This window comes from Cetorhinus maximus, chromosome 8, assembly GCF_964194155.1.
Source record: "Cetorhinus maximus chromosome 8, sCetMax3.hap1.1, whole genome shotgun sequence".
NCBI lineage: Eukaryota > Metazoa > Chordata > Chondrichthyes > Lamniformes > Cetorhinidae > Cetorhinus > Cetorhinus maximus.
Window position 1 is genome coordinate 30,700,914 of NC_135886.1, and position 17,416 is coordinate 30,718,329.

Below are 17,416 nucleotides of genomic sequence, written 5' to 3' on the forward strand. Positions count from 1 at the left end.
GCGCTCCGGTATCAGTCTTCACCTTCAGATTTTGTTGTCGGCTTTCCTCTCGCCTGCTTCCTGATCTGAATGGTTGTGTGAAATTCTTTTCTTTGGGAACTGTCTGATCCAGCCATTTCATGCAGTAGCATGTTTCTTATGTCTATTGTGTTTTCAAAGTCACCATCATCTTCCAGAGTATGTATGTTTTGGTTTCTTTTCCTGTACATTCACTCTGTTGCTCTGGCTCTGGTGGCTCATCTACCATCTTTTCTCTTTGTCCTGCACATCTTTGCCCAATGATTGGCCTTTCCACAAGCTTTGCAGATCGATCCATATGCTGGACATTTCCCTTTGTCTGTGAATTCATTTGGTCGTCCACATCTCCTGCACAATTCTTTGTCTGTTTCTTGTACATTCTTCTGTTTCTGCTGCACTGCATCAACCCTGCTGCCTTTCTCTTGGCTTAACCGAAGGCTAGCCTTTTGGGTAGTCAGTGTCTTCATCTGTCTGTTGATGGCTTCGTGTGCTCTGCCAGTGTCTATGGCCTGCGATTATTATGAGCTTTTAGGCGGGATTCAACCTCCTTCCCCGAGACCCCGGGTTGATCTGGCTTTCGCCCTCTTAACTACAGCCCAGACCAGGTCTCAGGTCAGGACAAATAACTCAGGATGTCAGTTGTTTGGATTCTCGAACAAGACGATTTATTCAAGCTTGTACAAGCATATGCAGGGACAGCAGCCTCTTAGTCCATCAAGGGGCGCTCTGCCATAATTACAAAGTCTCGTAACTTATATACTTTTTCTTATCACAGTACGTTTGAGTAAATTGAATATATCCACTCGGTAACCGACACACAGTTGCCATGTTAAAACTATCCTATTGAGTACATAAACATGCGATTCTGCTAACCAATTATTCTAAACGGTGTATACATAATTATATTATCCAATCAAAATTAAAACTCGTACGCAAGACCTTGGTTCTCACAACTCAAGACTGCTGGTGTTTCATCAAAGACCCCTCTGTCCATTGTATGTTTTCCCATATCTAAGCTGCCCCTTCCCTATCTGAGAGAGGAGTATACCTAAACTAACTTTGTTATGTTTTATCTCCAATCCAGCTCTTAATGTTTCAACGCACCATTTTACCACTTGAATGGTTCTGTCTGTGCCTAGATATTAGCTCATCTCTTGAAACTTTGTAAATCAAACAAAACTCAAAGCTCCTTTGTGTGCAATGTCCATCTGCTTACCCTCAGCAGTCAATATGTTTAACATCCATGTCTACCTGGCGATTTTGGGGTTTTTCAGTAAATTCTTAGTGTTCCCTTTTAGCATTTTTAATTTTCCCCTAACAAGCTCTGATTAGCACTTTCTAGTACTTCAGGGTGTGTAGCACCCCAAATTAGTTGATCTATCAGCCTTTCATCTGTTTCCTTAAAAGTTGGCTGAAAAATGCCGAATTTTGTCTGGGTTTATGCTGTCCTCTTCAGTGAACTCCCAGCTGTTAAATAAATTTGATCCAATATCTCCTACTCACAGAAGGACATAGCTGACCCTCTCTTCATTGCTAGTGCCTTTTAGGAATCTACTGAATTAAATCTGCAGTTTTGGTAAATTTGCAAGGTAAAACCTTGCAAATGCCTCTACATCATCAGCTCCCAATTCATTATGGGCTGTAGCTGTGTATTCATTACTATGCTGGACAACATTTCGTTTTTAGTTGTTGCATGATTCACTAACTTTCTCTTCTGGCACAATTTTCCAATCAGTACAAATCAATTTAAAATGTCTTAGGTTTACTCACAGACATTTTCTGTCACCATGCTATGGGTTCTTGTTGTCTTTTGGTTCCCAGGTGTTGTTAATAATCACACTTTAAGCTTGGAAAGATCAGAAAACCTTTATGCTTAATTTTGCCATACTGTCAGGTGCAAAGGAGGACTGGATTGAACTGGTTCTGTTTCACTTCACATGAGTCTCCAGTGCAGCTGTGAAATGTGGTCCCTGGAACACTTACGCATAACATTAGTTCCTAGCTAAATTGTTCGTAAATATTTATTGATAATACAGCAGTGTGTAAGGTTTGCTAATGCCTTGCTGTCCTAAAATCCTTTCAGTAAAATAAGTAGAAATATTTAAGTATCTTTAGCCTATATGCATTTTCAAATTTGATACAGTTTTGTTGCTTTGTAAAATATTTGCGATTAAGACTATTTTGTTGTTTTGCAACTCAAACACCAGTTTTGCAAGAGTAAGGCAATCAGACATTCCATTCAAATATATGATCTGTTTTATTCTATGGCAGGCAAAATTTATTTTGAGGACAAGGCAGAACTATGAGTGGATAGCTTACCTGTTGGGGTAAAGCTCTGTCTTTCATGTCTAGGAAAGAAATAAAAATCTGAGTTGAGGAAAGCTCTTCCCTCACTAAAATTCTCACAGGGAAGTAAATGCAGTTTCCAATTACAATGTACAGTTCTGGGTGATGAAAATAGCCAAAGATATTACTGTCGTTCAGAGGACAGGGCAACACCAAAAATGGGACAGATGTGAGACTCTTTTCTATGCCCCTTCCCACCCGAAATATTGAAAGATAGCTTGCAGAACTGGAGGAACTGATTGCTCATGGCTCTGGCTGGAGGTTTTCAAATGAGTGGTGGATAGGATATAGCACTAACCTCAAGCCAGACCAGCAACAACAGCCTGGGACCCAGCAGGACACGTAACACCCATCCCCCAGGAACAACACCAGCCCCTTGGTAGGTTTCATTCTGTTATTACACACATTCATGACAGCCTGTTAATACAGTTCTCAATTGGATTACTTGTATTCATGTGATTGCAGATACTGTCCAAACGTTTGGCTAATCAAACCTTAAAAGTGTGTCTGCTATGACAGTGGTTCTGTTAAAGATTAGTTATGTTTGTCTGTGATACATTGGGTTAATTTTCTTTCTTTGAATAGATGAACCCTAAGAAATTGCAGTTCTTTACCTTGAGGCCATTGGGGAACAAACTGAATCATTGTATCGACCCCTGTAGCACTGTCCGCTCTAATTCCTCTGATCTGGAGACGCTTCCTAGACGAAGAAGGAGACTAACAGGAAATTATGCTGCTGAAGATGTCCCTATGGCAATCCAAAAGAGAGACAGTGTTCTCCCTATATGTGGCATCAGTAGGATAGAGAGGCACCTTCAAGAACTCCAGGGAGATGTGATGAGGGAATTGGAGGGGATACAAAGGGCCATTAAAGCCCTAGAGGACACTGTTAATACAGCGTTGTTGGATATCCGTCAAGTTATCCAAGAAACCTGAATCAGGCACTGGGAAAGAAAACTGGGAGGCATTGTTGCAAGCTGGCATTATGGACAGATCATATCCTTCTGAAATTGCTTAAAAGCACATGGCCTGTAACTGCCACCTGCTATCTTTTTTTAACTAGCAGGCCAACTTGATTTTACTACTTGCAGGTTATTTGTTTGGTATTTATATCATTCCCCCTCTTGATTGTTAGAATTTGTTGTAATCGTAGATTGTACAAAAATCCCCGTACTCTTGATTCATGGAAAATTTATTTAATTATTTCCGAGACAAGGAAATAAAAACTTTATAAACTTAAACTGTGTCTTTGATTCTTTTTCTGCCCTTTCTCCTCCAAGTTCTCAAAACACTGGTATTTTTGAACTTATTTTGTGACCAAAATTGTTCAGAATAACTCTGTATAGAACCTATTTAAACTCTGAATAACTCTATAGGACTTATTTAATCATCCTCCCAATCAAAAGTGTGTGACTGTGTCACAGTAAATTGCCAGAACTATGTAGCTTTCTTTGGAAAGGGGCTATGTGAATTGGTAGAAATGATAGATTGGAACCTTTTGAGAGCAAAGGGTCCTTTCACTATTCCTTGCCTGTCAGGTGCTGTGCTGTAAATTAGTGTGGAGTGAGTGTTCCAAGCCTGAATGTCCCTGAGGGTGCCTCTCTCATGGAAGACTATCTATCCTTATCCTTTACAACTGATTCAAATGGGAAGTAGTTTTGCTACCTTTGCTGCTGTTCTGTTTTTTTTTCCCAATTCGATCAGTTCTTCACTCTTAAATATCCATTGTGAATGATTTGAAATAGGGTGAACTTGTTGTATTCCTATAATTTCCAAGGTCATGATGGAAACAGTTTGAAAATGAAATGGAAGTGAAATAAGACAGAATTGCAACTGAACATTTTTTTTCACGCAGCTTTACAAACTGGTAAATTTGTGACAGAATATAAGTATGCACATTATGTTAAAAATGTATTCTAATTCTGTGATCCCTGTGTTATCTGACTTGAAGAGTGAGCCTTGTTAAATAGAATATTAAATGATGAATGGAAAAAGTAGTAGTAACAAATATAGATACTTCAATTAATTTACTTGTACACACTGACTTCTCCTGCATGAGGCATATAATGGCACCATCGTCCAAATCCATTACTATACCCTAGTCCATTACTAACATTAATACTATTGACTTATACTTATAATCAAACACTATCCTTACTGTACTCTAACCTGACTGTTTACTTATATCAATTTCAACACAAGGGTGTAAAGTGCTTTTGAATGCCTGAAGACATGATAACCGCAACTTCCATTTGTCTAGCTCCTTTAACCTAATTAATGTCCTAAGGTATATCACAGGAGACTATCAACCAAAATTTGACATTGAGTCATGTAAGGAGCTATTAGGACAGGTGGCCTAAATCCTGACCAAAGAGGTAGGTTTTAAGGAGCATCTTAAAGCAGGGAAGAGAGAAGCAGAGAGGATTATGGAAGGAATTCCAGAGCTTAAGGCCTAGGCGGCTGAGGGGTATGTTGCTAATGGTAGAACAATTAAAATCAGAGATGCACAAGAAGCCGGAACTGGAGGAACACAGAGTTTCTTGGAGAGTTGTAGGGCTAGAGGGGGGTGGTCACAGAGCCACTAACGGACAACCCACGGCTGCTACCATCTAGAAGGGCAAGGGCAGCAGATACATGGAAACAACACCACCTGGAAGTTCCCCTCAAGTCACTCACCATCCTGACTTGGAAATATATCACCGTTCCTTCACTGTCACTGGGTCAAAATCCTGGAACTTCTTTCCTTATAGCACTGTGGGTGTACCCACACCGCAGCGGTTCAAGAAGGCAGCTCACCACCACCTTCTCAAGGGCAACTAGAGATGGGCAATAAATGCTGGCCCCACATCCTGTGATTGAATAAAGTAAAAGATTTGAAAACAAGGGGCTGCATTTTATGGCTGCAGAGCAGGCAGGCTGCCCCTCCCACCTGAAAGTAAAATAGGATGGGATGATGGGTTGGCAGTAGAATGTCATCACGCCAGTCTCTGAAATTACGGAAGGCGAGCGGGTGTGGAAATTGGAAGCCCATCCACCATTTTGAAATTACTAATTAACAAGCTTGTTAACAACCCAATTGTCTGCAATTTTTTTGCCTGCTGCCTTTTTTTGGGTGGTGGAAGTGTTTTACAGTAGCTATGACAAGGTGGCACAGGAGTAGAATAAAAGGCCTGTCACCTGGACCATGGCCGAAAGGAGCTGCAGATTCTGCTGGTGAAGGTGGTAACATCGGTATATCTTTTCTAATTTAATTTTTTAAAGCTCTTTTGAGCCTTCAATAAGAAATAAAGACAGATTCAGAGAACAGGGGGCTTTAAATTTGTAGCCGCGACTGACTTCCTGTTCGTGGCATAACCCCTCTGCTGCATGACGTCCTGTCCTAGACTCCCTTTGAACATGGTGCCCCCTTTTGTACCTCTAATTGGCTGCCTTCTTGCCGGACAACCACTAATTGGCCGTCCGTGCTTGATTCAATGAGCTGAGCTGGCAAGGCTGGAAAGCGTGCAAAACTCAGGGCTGGATTTTTGTCACCAAGGCAGGTAGCAGGAGTTTGGAAATTGCCAGCTCGGCCCACCCGCCTTGGGGGTCAGTGCCTGCAAAGGTGGGATATTCATTGTCAGGGGGCAGCTGCGGGCTGGAGTCGGGCCAGCCGACCCAGGACAGAGGTTGGAGGCAGCCACAGGGGCTGCCGGGTGCGGAGGCGGGCTGTTTACGAAGCCCATCTTGGTGCTGTGGGACTTTGTCCCAGTTAAAATAAAAACACAAAGGCCCTCCAGCCCCTACTCCTCGTACCTCTTCAACCCCCACACACTTACTATGCCCCTCCAGGCAGCCCACCTTGACCTCTCATGCCCCCATGCCAAGCTATGGCATTTCCATGCCTATTGACCCACAATGCACTGCATAGAATCAATGAATCCTATAGTGACCGTAGGATATGGAAAAAAAAAGTGTTTTAAAAAGAGTCATTCATTCATTACCTTCCATTACGTTTTTTTAAAAAAAAATGTAATTTCACTCCAGGGCAGTAAAAGCATCAATTATCCAGATCCTTTAAGTATGAATAACCGAAACTGCAAACCCTTAAAACCACCTAACGTGGTGTAAATAAACATTGTGAAATTGGCAGCAGAAATCAGAGAGCCTGAACTGTCAAGCAATGTTTTCTCTGGGGCTCAGGTGTTTCAACAAGAGTAAAACAGAATCACAGAATCTTAACGGCACAGCAGGAGGCCATTTGGCCCATCACGTCTGCACCAGCTCTCCAAATGAGCATTATGACCTAGTGCCATTTTCCCTGTACCCTTGCACATTGTTTCTGTTCAAATAATCATCTAATGTCCTCTTGAATGCCTCGATTGAACCTGCCTCCACCACACTTTCAGGCAGTGCATTCCAGACCCGAACCACTCGTTGTGTGAAAAAGTTTTTTCTCACATCATATTTGCTTCTTTTGCAAATCACTTTAAATCTGTGCCCTCTCATTCTTGATCCTTTTACGAGCAGGAACAGCTTCTCCCTATTCACTCTGTCCAGCCCCCTCATGATTTTGAACATCTCTATCAAATCTCCTCTCAGCCTTTTTCTCTCCAAGGAGAACAGCCCCAACTTATCCAATCTATCCTCATAGCTGAAGTCTCTCATCCCTGGGTCCATTCTTGTAAACTTCTTCTGCACTCTCTCCAATGTGTTCACATCCTTCCTGTAATATGGTGCCCAGAACTGTACACAACATTCCAGCTGAGGTCTAATGAGTGTCTTATATAAATTCAGCATAACCTCCCTGCTCTTAAACTCTATGCCCCTATTAATAAAGCCCAGAATACTATATGCTTTATTAACTGCTCTCTCCACTTGTCCTGCTACCTTCGATGATCTATGCACATGTACATCCAAGTCTTTCTGCTCCTGCACCCTCTTCAAAATTTCACCCCTTATTTTATATTGTCTGTCCATGTCATTTCTACCCATATGCATCACCTCACACTTCTCCGCATTGAACTTTATCTGCCACCTATCTGCTCACTCCACCAGCTTGTCTATGTCCTCTTGATGTTCCACACCATCCTCCTCACAGTTCACAACACTCCCAAACTTTGTATCATCCGCAGACTTTGAAATTGTCCCCTGCACACCAAGATCTAGATCGTTAATGTATATCAGAAAAAGCAAAGGCCCCAATACCGACCCCTGGGGAACTCCACTACAAACCTTCCTCCAGCCCAAAAATTATCCATTGACCATTACTCTTACTTCCTTTTTTCAGCCAATTTTGTATCCATGTTGCTACTGTCCATTTTATTCCATGAGCATTAACTTTTCTCAAAAGTCGGTTGTGTGGTACTGTGTCAAGTGCCTGTTCAAAGCCCAGGTACACCACATCAGTAGCATTACCCTCACCGACCTTTTCTTTACCTCTTCAAAAAACTCCAGCAAGTTAGTTAAACACAATTTTCCCTTTAGAAATCCATGTGGCTCTTCAATCCATATTTTTCCATGTGACTACTAATTCTATCCTGAATAATTGTTTCTCGAATCTTGCCCACCACTTATGTTAAACTGTCTGGTCTAATGGATTAAGGCAAAATACTGCGGATGCTGGAAATCTGGAAAAAAAAAAACCCAAAAGTGCTGGAAAAGCTCAGCAAGTCTGACAACATCTGTGGAGAGAAAGACAGAGTTAACATTTTGAGTCCGTATGACTCTTCTTCAGCTCTGAAGCTGAAAATATGGGCTTGCCAATGGTGGTGCAGCCAATGAGGTCCTGTGCTCTTAGTCAAGTCTCATTATGGCACGAGGGGCCATGATGGGGGGTGAGTGGCGTGGCATATCTAGAGGACATGAGAGACAATGTGGGGTGGATAGGGTCTTTACCTTGGCATTGGGGGGTGGGGGGTGGGGGTGGGGGTGCGGTGCACGAGAAGGACCTTTTGAAATGTCTCCTCATTCAGACTAGGGTTCATGACCCCTCTGAGGGGCTGTGAACCATGACTCTTTAAAAACCTAACCCGACTCCTTGAAAATTGCAGATAATACGCATACCCCCGCAATAGAGCTGGCCAGATTGGAAGTGCCGGGTGTGGGCTTTTGACCCGAACCAGCCCATGTTTTTTAAAAGCATTCCCGAATATCAAGACAGCCCGATAATGAGATTGGGAATCCTGGAATCGGGACCCTTGTGTGCTGTGAGGAAATGGAGTCTGATGCAGTGATTTCCCCAAGAAGTATCAAAGGTGCTCAACTTTACTAGTATGAGAGAACCACAAGTCATTTTATAAACTATACAATTCTCCATTTTCCCTCAGACTGCCTAATTGTTATGAGAGTAATTTGCTTTTAAATTTAAATTTGGAATTTGTCGCATGCCCTGAATTAGTTGAAATGGAGGAAACAACATTAGTCACCTCACACCAGAATGTTTCTTATTGTCTCACTAATTGCCCTTTCGGTACATGCTCAGTACAGAAACAGAATCTAAGAATGGCAATTACAAATGTTGTTTAAAACATAATGAACATTTTTAAAACCAACTCTAAGCTCTAAATGCTAATTACCTTGTTTTCTGCAGACTTATTTCTCTTCATTGATGCATGCTTTGTATTCAAATGAAATTTACTTGTAAAAAAATGAAGTCTTTGTATATTTTTATATATAGTGCACTCTTGTTATTTATTACCTATCCATTAATGGTGATCAACAGAGCTTGTTTGTAAGTAGAATTGCATAGTTATTTCTGCTGTGACTGTTTTCTAATTCAATATATTACTGGTTGTATGGAAAATAGACATGGACTGTGTCACACATTTGGTTATTCCAGGCTCCACAATGGCTAAACCCTCTTACTCTGCATGGAACTGTTGATCTGTTGCAAGCCTTCTGCTAAGGAAACGACTCATCATTGAGTGAATGTGACCCTTAAAATGGTCTAGACATTTTGAACCAATTAACTGAGAGATGTGAGGATTCCGCTGCTAATTATTCTGCCATGGAAACTATTTTTTTGAGCAGCGTGTAGGCCTATTTACTAGATTAGAATTCTAATTTATGAAAGGAAATTGTGGGGAAGCTGTATAATTTGACACCGATTTGATGGGTGAGCAACATTTGAAATGTTGGACTCTGTATGTTGAAAACGGCGCGACATCAAAGGTTAAATGATCATCTTTTGAAGGTTTGTCAAAAGTAAAAATGGGTACCAGTAAATATTAATTTGCTTATTGAATTTTAAATGGCAATAATAAGAATACAATGAAATAGCATAGTAACTAATAAGATCAGAGATGAACATTAATGAACATTAAAGATGATGAACTGAGTTATATCAAGGTAATTAACTTTTAAGGTCACATCCCTTTGTAAGATAAATTTTGTGGTTCAAGACGTCTGATAATTTATTTCTTTCACACAGGATATATCGTTGTAATGACTATTTTGTTATCTTGATACCACTAGTGATCCAAACCGATAACCCACAAAAAGCTGCCTTGTGGGTGGGTTTTCATGCCTGTGGTTTTCAGTTAGACAACTATTGTTAACTATTTGATGTTGATTTTCGTACCACACGCAAATAGAATTTAAAAAAATCTTGACCTCTTTGGACAAATACAGTGACTGTATTACAAAGCTATGTTTATCAACCTGGTTCAAGGTTGGAATGATCAAACTGACCTTGGAATTTAAAAAAATCTTGACCTCTTTGGACAAATACAGTGACTGTATTAAAAAGCTATGTTTATCAACCTGGTTCAAGGTTGAAATGATCAAACTGACCTTGGTTCAAATTTTCATTTAGCCTGGAACTTAAGCTGATATCAGTTCACACAGGTTTTGTATATTTAAAAGGCATGGATACCAGGCAGCTGAATAGGATTAAGCACATAGCCCTTTCAAAGATCAAGTATGACTACAGTGGACCAAATGGATTTCTTATGTGCTGTAAAATTCACTGATTTTACATTGTTATGTGCTTATGAAAGGACTTTTTTATTTTTTAAATGTACTTTGCTTTTATCTTTTATCTCTTTTCATAATTTTTATTTATCATGGTTCAATTTATTTATGTTTGCTTTATTTCATTTGATTTATTTCTTTGCTTTATTTCTTATGCAGACTCCATTTTAATCCATGTTTGTTTATACTTTAATTTAAACCAGCTATCAGGAGGTTAATTCTGTTTTAGCTGCTTTGCTAATGAGATACAATAAGCTACATTAAATCAGAAGAAATTGTATTTAATAAGTTTACATTATGCCTGGTAAAAGCACTTACCTGTATGTGTATCCAAGGCGCAGTAACTATTTTACTCTTGTCTCTGAACAGTTTCATTGTGTGATATATGTCTGCCTGGCATTCATGCATTCTGCTGTGTACATGAGATGTTACATTAGTGCAAAAACTTGTTGGAGCACTTCCTAATCAGATGTGACACAGATTTGGTGTTGAGCAAAGCCCACCCAATAGTAGAGGAGTAATCCCCCTTGTGATTTTTAAAAAATTATTTCTCATGCCAAGCATTTATCTTTTTTCAATTATGTTGAATTATAGGTTCCTATATGAACTAGGTTGGCTTACCTTAACTGTTAGTGTGGGAGCCTTATAGACGGCAGAAAGAGGAGATTTTTATCCCGTCAGTCTGGGCTGGATTCAAGCTCCAAGGCATATTCGTGTCAAAGGCACCAGCAGTCCACTAGTAACTTTCCCTACACAACATGTGCGGGCCCAGACAGTGAGTGTTGGCAGGCAATTTAACTGTTGTTGGCATCAAATTGGAGTCTAAACTGACATCCACAAACCAACATTTTCCAACAGAAGTCAATTGATAGTAACCAAAAGTGGGAAACCTTGCTGATTACTTTTCTTGCTCCTGGCTTAAGGGTATTACAGCCAATAATAGTTGCTGCGCAGCTGACAACACCTAGCTCAGCATATACCTAGTGGAACCTAGGATATTCTATATGTTTTAGTAATGCATCTGGCAATGCCTTTACTGATTAGACTATCAGGAGTTTAGTGGCATCTTTTGTTGAGACATTTAAGTAAAACATTTTAAAACAACTCCAGTCTATATTCATTGATTTTTGCATTAGTGAAAATTGAAGATCTTTTCGGTTTCAATAACTATTTGTACGAACAAAGCTTCTTGGGATAGACTCGACAAAGAGACAATGAAGTTAGTGGTGGGGTTCAAAGATGACAGGCAGGATTTTCTCCCACAAGCAGGGTAAATAACCTGTTAAGGCTTATTATCAGAGGCCAACTAGAATATTTCAATTAGTATGCAGGTCCTCAGAGGCACTGGGAATTTGGCCGTTTTCCGGGAGTCAGATTTCCAGTGGTACACCAAGGGGCCCTCCCTGCCTACCTGGTCTCAGATTGCCCTGTGGAAGGGTTTGGTGGCCTGGCTGCTGAGACTTTTTTAAGTTAAAAGTTTTGTGATCTGCAGAGAGGGCATCTCAAAATGGAGACACTCTCTCTCTCTTATCGGAATTGCAGGCTTCATCTCCTTCCAAACTGGAGGGCCTCCTATTGACTCTCAAACTTGGCTAGCCCGCCCACCTTTCTTAATTGGATGGCAAGCACACCCTCTGGTCACTAATTGGCTGGCTCAAAGAAAATCACAGTTGGGTGATCATTTCCCAGACAAGGTAGTGTTGTGACTCCCACTTGACCCTGACATCGGGGCCCCAACCCAAAATCCTGCCCAGTGGCATTTGGTCTTCCCAAAGTTTAGCTGTGGAAAATTGCTGCTCATCCAAACTGGATATTAGACACAGTATCCCAAACAGAGCAGTGGAATGTTTGAAAAGGATAATGGGGAACTAGAGCTGGGTGTCCTCAGGAGGTATGATAGCCTTGGTGATTATATTATTGGACAAGTAGTCCGGAGGCTTTGAATAATGATCCAGAGACATGAGTTCAAATCCAAACACGACAACTGGAGAATTTTAATTCGATTAATTAAATAAATCTGGAATAAAAAGCTGGTATCAATAATAGTGACAGTGAATCTACCAGGTTGCCATGAAAACCCATCTAGTTCACTAATGTTTTTTGGGGAAGGAAATCTGTTGTCCTTATTTGGATTGGTCTATATGTGACTTCAGACCCAGAGCAATGTTGTTGACTGCTAATTTGCCTCTAAAATGACCTAACAAGTCATTCAGCTGCTCAATGAGCTCAACACCACCTTTTCAAGGGCAGTTAGAGATGAGTAATAAATCCTGGCCTTACCAGTCATTCCCTTGCTGAATTTTTTAAAGAAAGTATTTGAGTGTAGATGATGAAAGGGAGGATAAGAGACTCTACCGATACTGGTGGAGAGATGAGAAGGGAAACCGTTGCTGGATATGCTCTGGCTATGATTGGATAGGCAAGAGTGGAACTAACAACAAATTTTAAATTTATGTTGAACCTTTAATGTATAAAAATGCTCCCAATGATGACAGCTTCAATGAACAGGGCAGAGAAGGATGGTGCAGTTGACCATGTCAAAGGATTCAGAGGAAACAAATGGGATAATGCACCATGACTAAAGAGATAGAAAATGTCACATTATGAGGTTGTTTCAGTGATGTGGAAGGGGTGAAAACCTAATTTGAGAGATTCAAATGTGGCAAAACAAGTAAACAAAGAATTTTACAGGAAAGATGTGACAGGTGGAACAAGGTGAATTGGGTGCCAGTGGAGTAAGGGGGAAGAGACTATGACTTGGTGATGAGAATCAGGTCACCACCTCAGTGGTTTATGCAGGTCAGTTGGTAGAAGGTATGGTGAGGCGGGGCAGGTGAAGCTTTGATGAGAAGCAAGCTGTGGTCATGTGTGAACCAGGTTCCAGTCAAAGATGAGATGCCACTGCAATCACCCACAATAGGGTTGTGAATGCAAATCTGTCATCTCTTTGATTTTGGGAATAAATATTTTTCTGACAGGGTGGCAGGGTAGAAAATCAAGGCAGATTAGATTTGCATTGCAGGAAAGCCCAAATGGCACACACAGGCCTGAACATTTTTAATGACATAGTTATTATTGTTGGACTTTCAGTAGACAACATGTTATTCAAAGGCCATAAATACAATAAATACCATCAACAACAACTTAAATTTACATGGTGCCTTTAACGTAGTGAAACATCTCAAGGCGCTTCACAGGAACATATAAAATAAAGCATGACAGCGAGCCACATAAGGAGAACTTAGTTCAGATGACCAAAAACCTGGCCCAAGAGGTAGGTTTCAAGGAGCATCTGAAAGGAGGAAAGTGAGTCAGTGAGGTGTATGGGGCGGGGGGGGGGGGGGGGGGGGTTCGAGGGATCAGCCCTATTGATTCTACAAATAAGGTAACTCTTGCTAGTGATACATTTGTGAATGTTCCACATTACCCAACGTTATCAGAATTGCTCAAACTCATGGTTCAATATCTTGTCAGTAGACACAATAAATTGACCAATTGATTCCAGGTTTGCCCACACAAATGGACTGAACCTGGTCTTGAAGAAATGGACCTGTCTGCAACTTGTAACAAATAAATGCAGCTCTAGGGACAAGTCATCCCAAACGTTTGACAGTTTATCATTCACTTGACAGTCGTGGTTCTTGTGTAGGTTCACTGATTTCCAGAGTTATCCACATAGAAATCAAAGGGTATAAACCCGATCACGATATCTTCTTGCATTAAGTAGATCCAAAGTAACCTCCCTCCTCCAGAGAAATTTATTGCTTCGATCAGATTGTAATTTTTTTCACTTCTTGACCCAGTAATCTGGCTATTGATCTGCAGCATTTTTTTCCTTCGCAGGATGTGGGCGTTGCTGGCTAGGCCAGCATTTGTTGCCCATCCCTAATTGGGAAGGTGGTGGCGAGCTGCCTTCTTGAACTGCTGCAGTCCATGTGTTCTAGGTACACCCACAGTGCTGTTAGCAAGGGAGTTCCAGGACTTTGACCCAGTGACTGTGAAGGAACAGCGATATAGTTCCAAGTCAGGGTGGTGTGTGGCTTGGAGGGGAACTTGCAGGTGGTGGAGTTTCCATGCATCTACTGCTCTTTTTCTAAGTGGTAGAGGTCACGGGTTTGGAAGGTACTGTCAAAAGAGCCTTGGCGAGTTGTTGCACTGCATCTTATAGATGGTACACACTGCTACCTCCGTGCCTCAATGGTGGAGGGGGTGAATGTTTAGATTTAAATTCTTAAATAAAGCCAAATATCCAGTGTAGTGGAAACCTTACTGACAACGTAAGAAATGTTCTTGGGATTCTGCTTCTGGTTTTAAGTGAAAGATACTTCAGTTATTTAGTTTACAGATAGACTGGACCCTTTCTTGTGAGCTCTTGGTAATTCTCCAGTATGTTAATGAATTTTTAACTCGAATTGCTATTCCATCAGTGGGCATTTTGCAGTTTACAGAAACAAATTCCGTATCTAATTTGCTAAGGGATTTTACAGATCTCTGCTTTCATTGCAATTCCTGATGGAATTTGAATTTAATATGTATTAAAAGCACATTGTCCTTTTGAACCATTATATTTTGGTGAGGTGATTTTCCCTCGCTGGCTCACGCCAGATCAAGTATGGCTAGTCAACCATTGCCATTCATGTGACTAAAAGAAATCTGCCAAGGAGATGGGTTCTTCTCATGTTTTTATGAATAATTTCCTAAAACCTACTATGATACCGTTTCTCTTGGATTACTTGGACTCAATAGATCAAATGGTTTTCAATGTGCTTCCAATCTTCCAATGGAGATAGTGATATGAAGGTATGCATTATACTGAATATATATATAAGTCAGCGCAATGCCAATAGCCCAACTTTGCTAATTTTAATAAAGAGCAGTGCTCAGATGTGTTGTACGCATTTTTTTTTTCTTGTTGCAAGAAAACACTCAACAGTTTCTTTGACTCGACCAGACCCATCATTGAAGAAATTTGCCAGAAGGGTGGAGAATTTCAGGCTTGTAGATCACCAAAACAAACTTTAGCGAATGGTAGGCAGTGTTGAATTGTTATAAATAGTCTTTGATTTTGGTTGAATTATAATTGAATCGTGATGCAAGATTCATTTATATTTTTAATTTTATTATAAGTATTTCTTTTCATCACTTACATTATATCTGTAAAATCTTGTGATGATTTCCACCTGAAGCCAGTGATAAAATGTAGCTTAAAATTGCTTTTGCACAGCAATAGCATAAGAATGAACTAAAATTGGGGGAAAATCTCTTTCTTTAAAGGTGGAAGAGACGAAGCTCCAAAACTGTAGTGGTTGAGAATGTTATTTTCAAATAATAGTTTATGAATAGTATATCCCCGTTTTAAAAATATTTTAAAGTACATTTTCATTGTTGTAAATTAGTCTTAAACAGTTCTCTTAAGACTTAAAATTTGCCTCTTTGCGTGCTTGGGTTCATCAAATCTTTGGAATGGAAATATATTTTGTGGTTCTTCATGGCGTTATTGTGGTCAGTCATACACGTCAGAATTTCTCTTCCTGGATTTTTGTCTTGGTAGGTCAGCAACTCCACAGCCTTGTAGCATCCTGACTCTTCTGTGTGACTTGGCATTTATCACTGAGTCAATTAAAAATGTTGTTTTGCTATTAATATGCAAATGTAAATAATTATGGAGAGGATGAAAAAGTAGATACAAAATTATCCAGGATATGACAATCTGAAAATTATAGTTTGCTTTTAGAAATTCTTTCGAGTTGGTAAGGGGTCCTGTTGCAACATAAATAACTAGAATTATAGATTTCCATATATTTACAGCCTGACTCTAATTCCATTACTTTGCTGGACCAAAGTACAAATTTTGCTTTCTGCATTATTTGCCTTGGTACCTAATGGACAATTATGGAGTCACTGACAATTTTAAGGGTAAACACTAATAACAGCACAGGCATAGATTGTTAAATACTTGCTAAAGTTCTCATTTGCACAGTTTTCTGACTTACAAGACATTATAAATGTTAGAAGTATTTTATCCATTTAGACAAATTTCAACTTTAACACAGTGTCCTCTATTTGTGTTCCATCCTGGGATGCTTTCACTGTTTTAGCCAAACATCTCCCTCAGTACTGCAGTACTGCCTTTCGAATCCATTCAATCTGGCTTTAGTCCAGTCCCATCACTGAAACCAGCCTAGCCAGAGATCCTGTACGAGTGTGATTGTGAAGGTTTATCCCTGCTCATTACTTCAACCTTTTCATAGCCTTTGATATAGTTGGTCACTCCATCCTGATTTGTTGCCTCTCTGTGGTGCAACTTCAAAAAAATGCCTGTTTTAAATTTCACTGCTATCTATTCTACTTAGACCGGCACAACTCTTCCATTGGATTCTTCTCTTATGCCTACATGGATTGGTTTGGCTCAAGATGCTAACATGCTCCCCATCCATGGCACCCAATCCCAACTCATTACTCTATTTAGGCGCTTACTCAATCTGAATTGATAGTGCATAACTGTGCCCCTTTTCTTAACAAGAATCACAGAATTGTTACAGCACAGAAGGCTATTCAGCCCATCGTGTCTGCACAGGTCTTCGAATGAACAATTCCCTTAGTGCCATTCTCTCGCCTTCATCCCGTACTCCTGCACGTTCTTCTTTTTCAGATAACAGTCTAATTCCCTTTTGAATACTTAATTGAATCTGCCTCTACCACACTCTCAGGCAGTGCATTCCAGACTTGAACCACTTGCTGCGTGTAAAAGTTTATTCTCATACTGATTTTGCTTCTTTTGCCAATTACTTTAAATGTGTGCCCTCTTGTTCTCGATCCTTTCACAAGTGGGAACAGTTTCTCCCTATCTACTCTATCCATATTTTCCAAGCCCTCATCTATTCCAAGTCTAAGACCACAGGCAGAATCATCCTTGCCTGCTGGCGGCGGGTGTCATGGCAGGTGTGAGTGGACAATATGGTGGGAAGGCCAAGAATTGGTTTCATGCTGTCGTGAAACAACCATCCGCTCCACCTGTCAATGGCGGGTCGTGTTTCCCGCCACCAGACACTGGAACTTCATTGTAATTCATTATAAGCCCTGCTCGCCGGAATCATCCCCT

At 40.4% G+C, this 17,416-nt stretch overlaps 1 protein-coding gene across 11 annotated transcripts in view; it reads left to right on the forward strand.

Annotated features, from left to right (window-relative positions):
• The window catches only part of LOC144683541 (high mobility group protein HMG-I/HMG-Y-like), a 114,409-nt gene that overhangs the window by 33,055 nt on the left and 63,938 nt on the right, over nucleotides 1-17,416 (forward strand). For 4 of the 11 annotated variants that reach the window (XM_078546642.1, XM_078546643.1, XM_078546640.1 and 1 more), the window contains exon 5: nucleotides 2,950-5,023. The exons of the other annotated variants lie outside the window; for them this stretch is intronic. In XM_078546642.1, coding sequence (XP_078402768.1) covers nucleotides 2,950-3,300 — 351 coding nt within the window. In that variant the 3' untranslated portion in view covers nucleotides 3,301-5,023. Of the gene's footprint in view, nucleotides 1-2,949; nucleotides 5,024-17,416 lie in introns of those variants that run through there. 11 annotated transcript variants of the gene reach the window in all.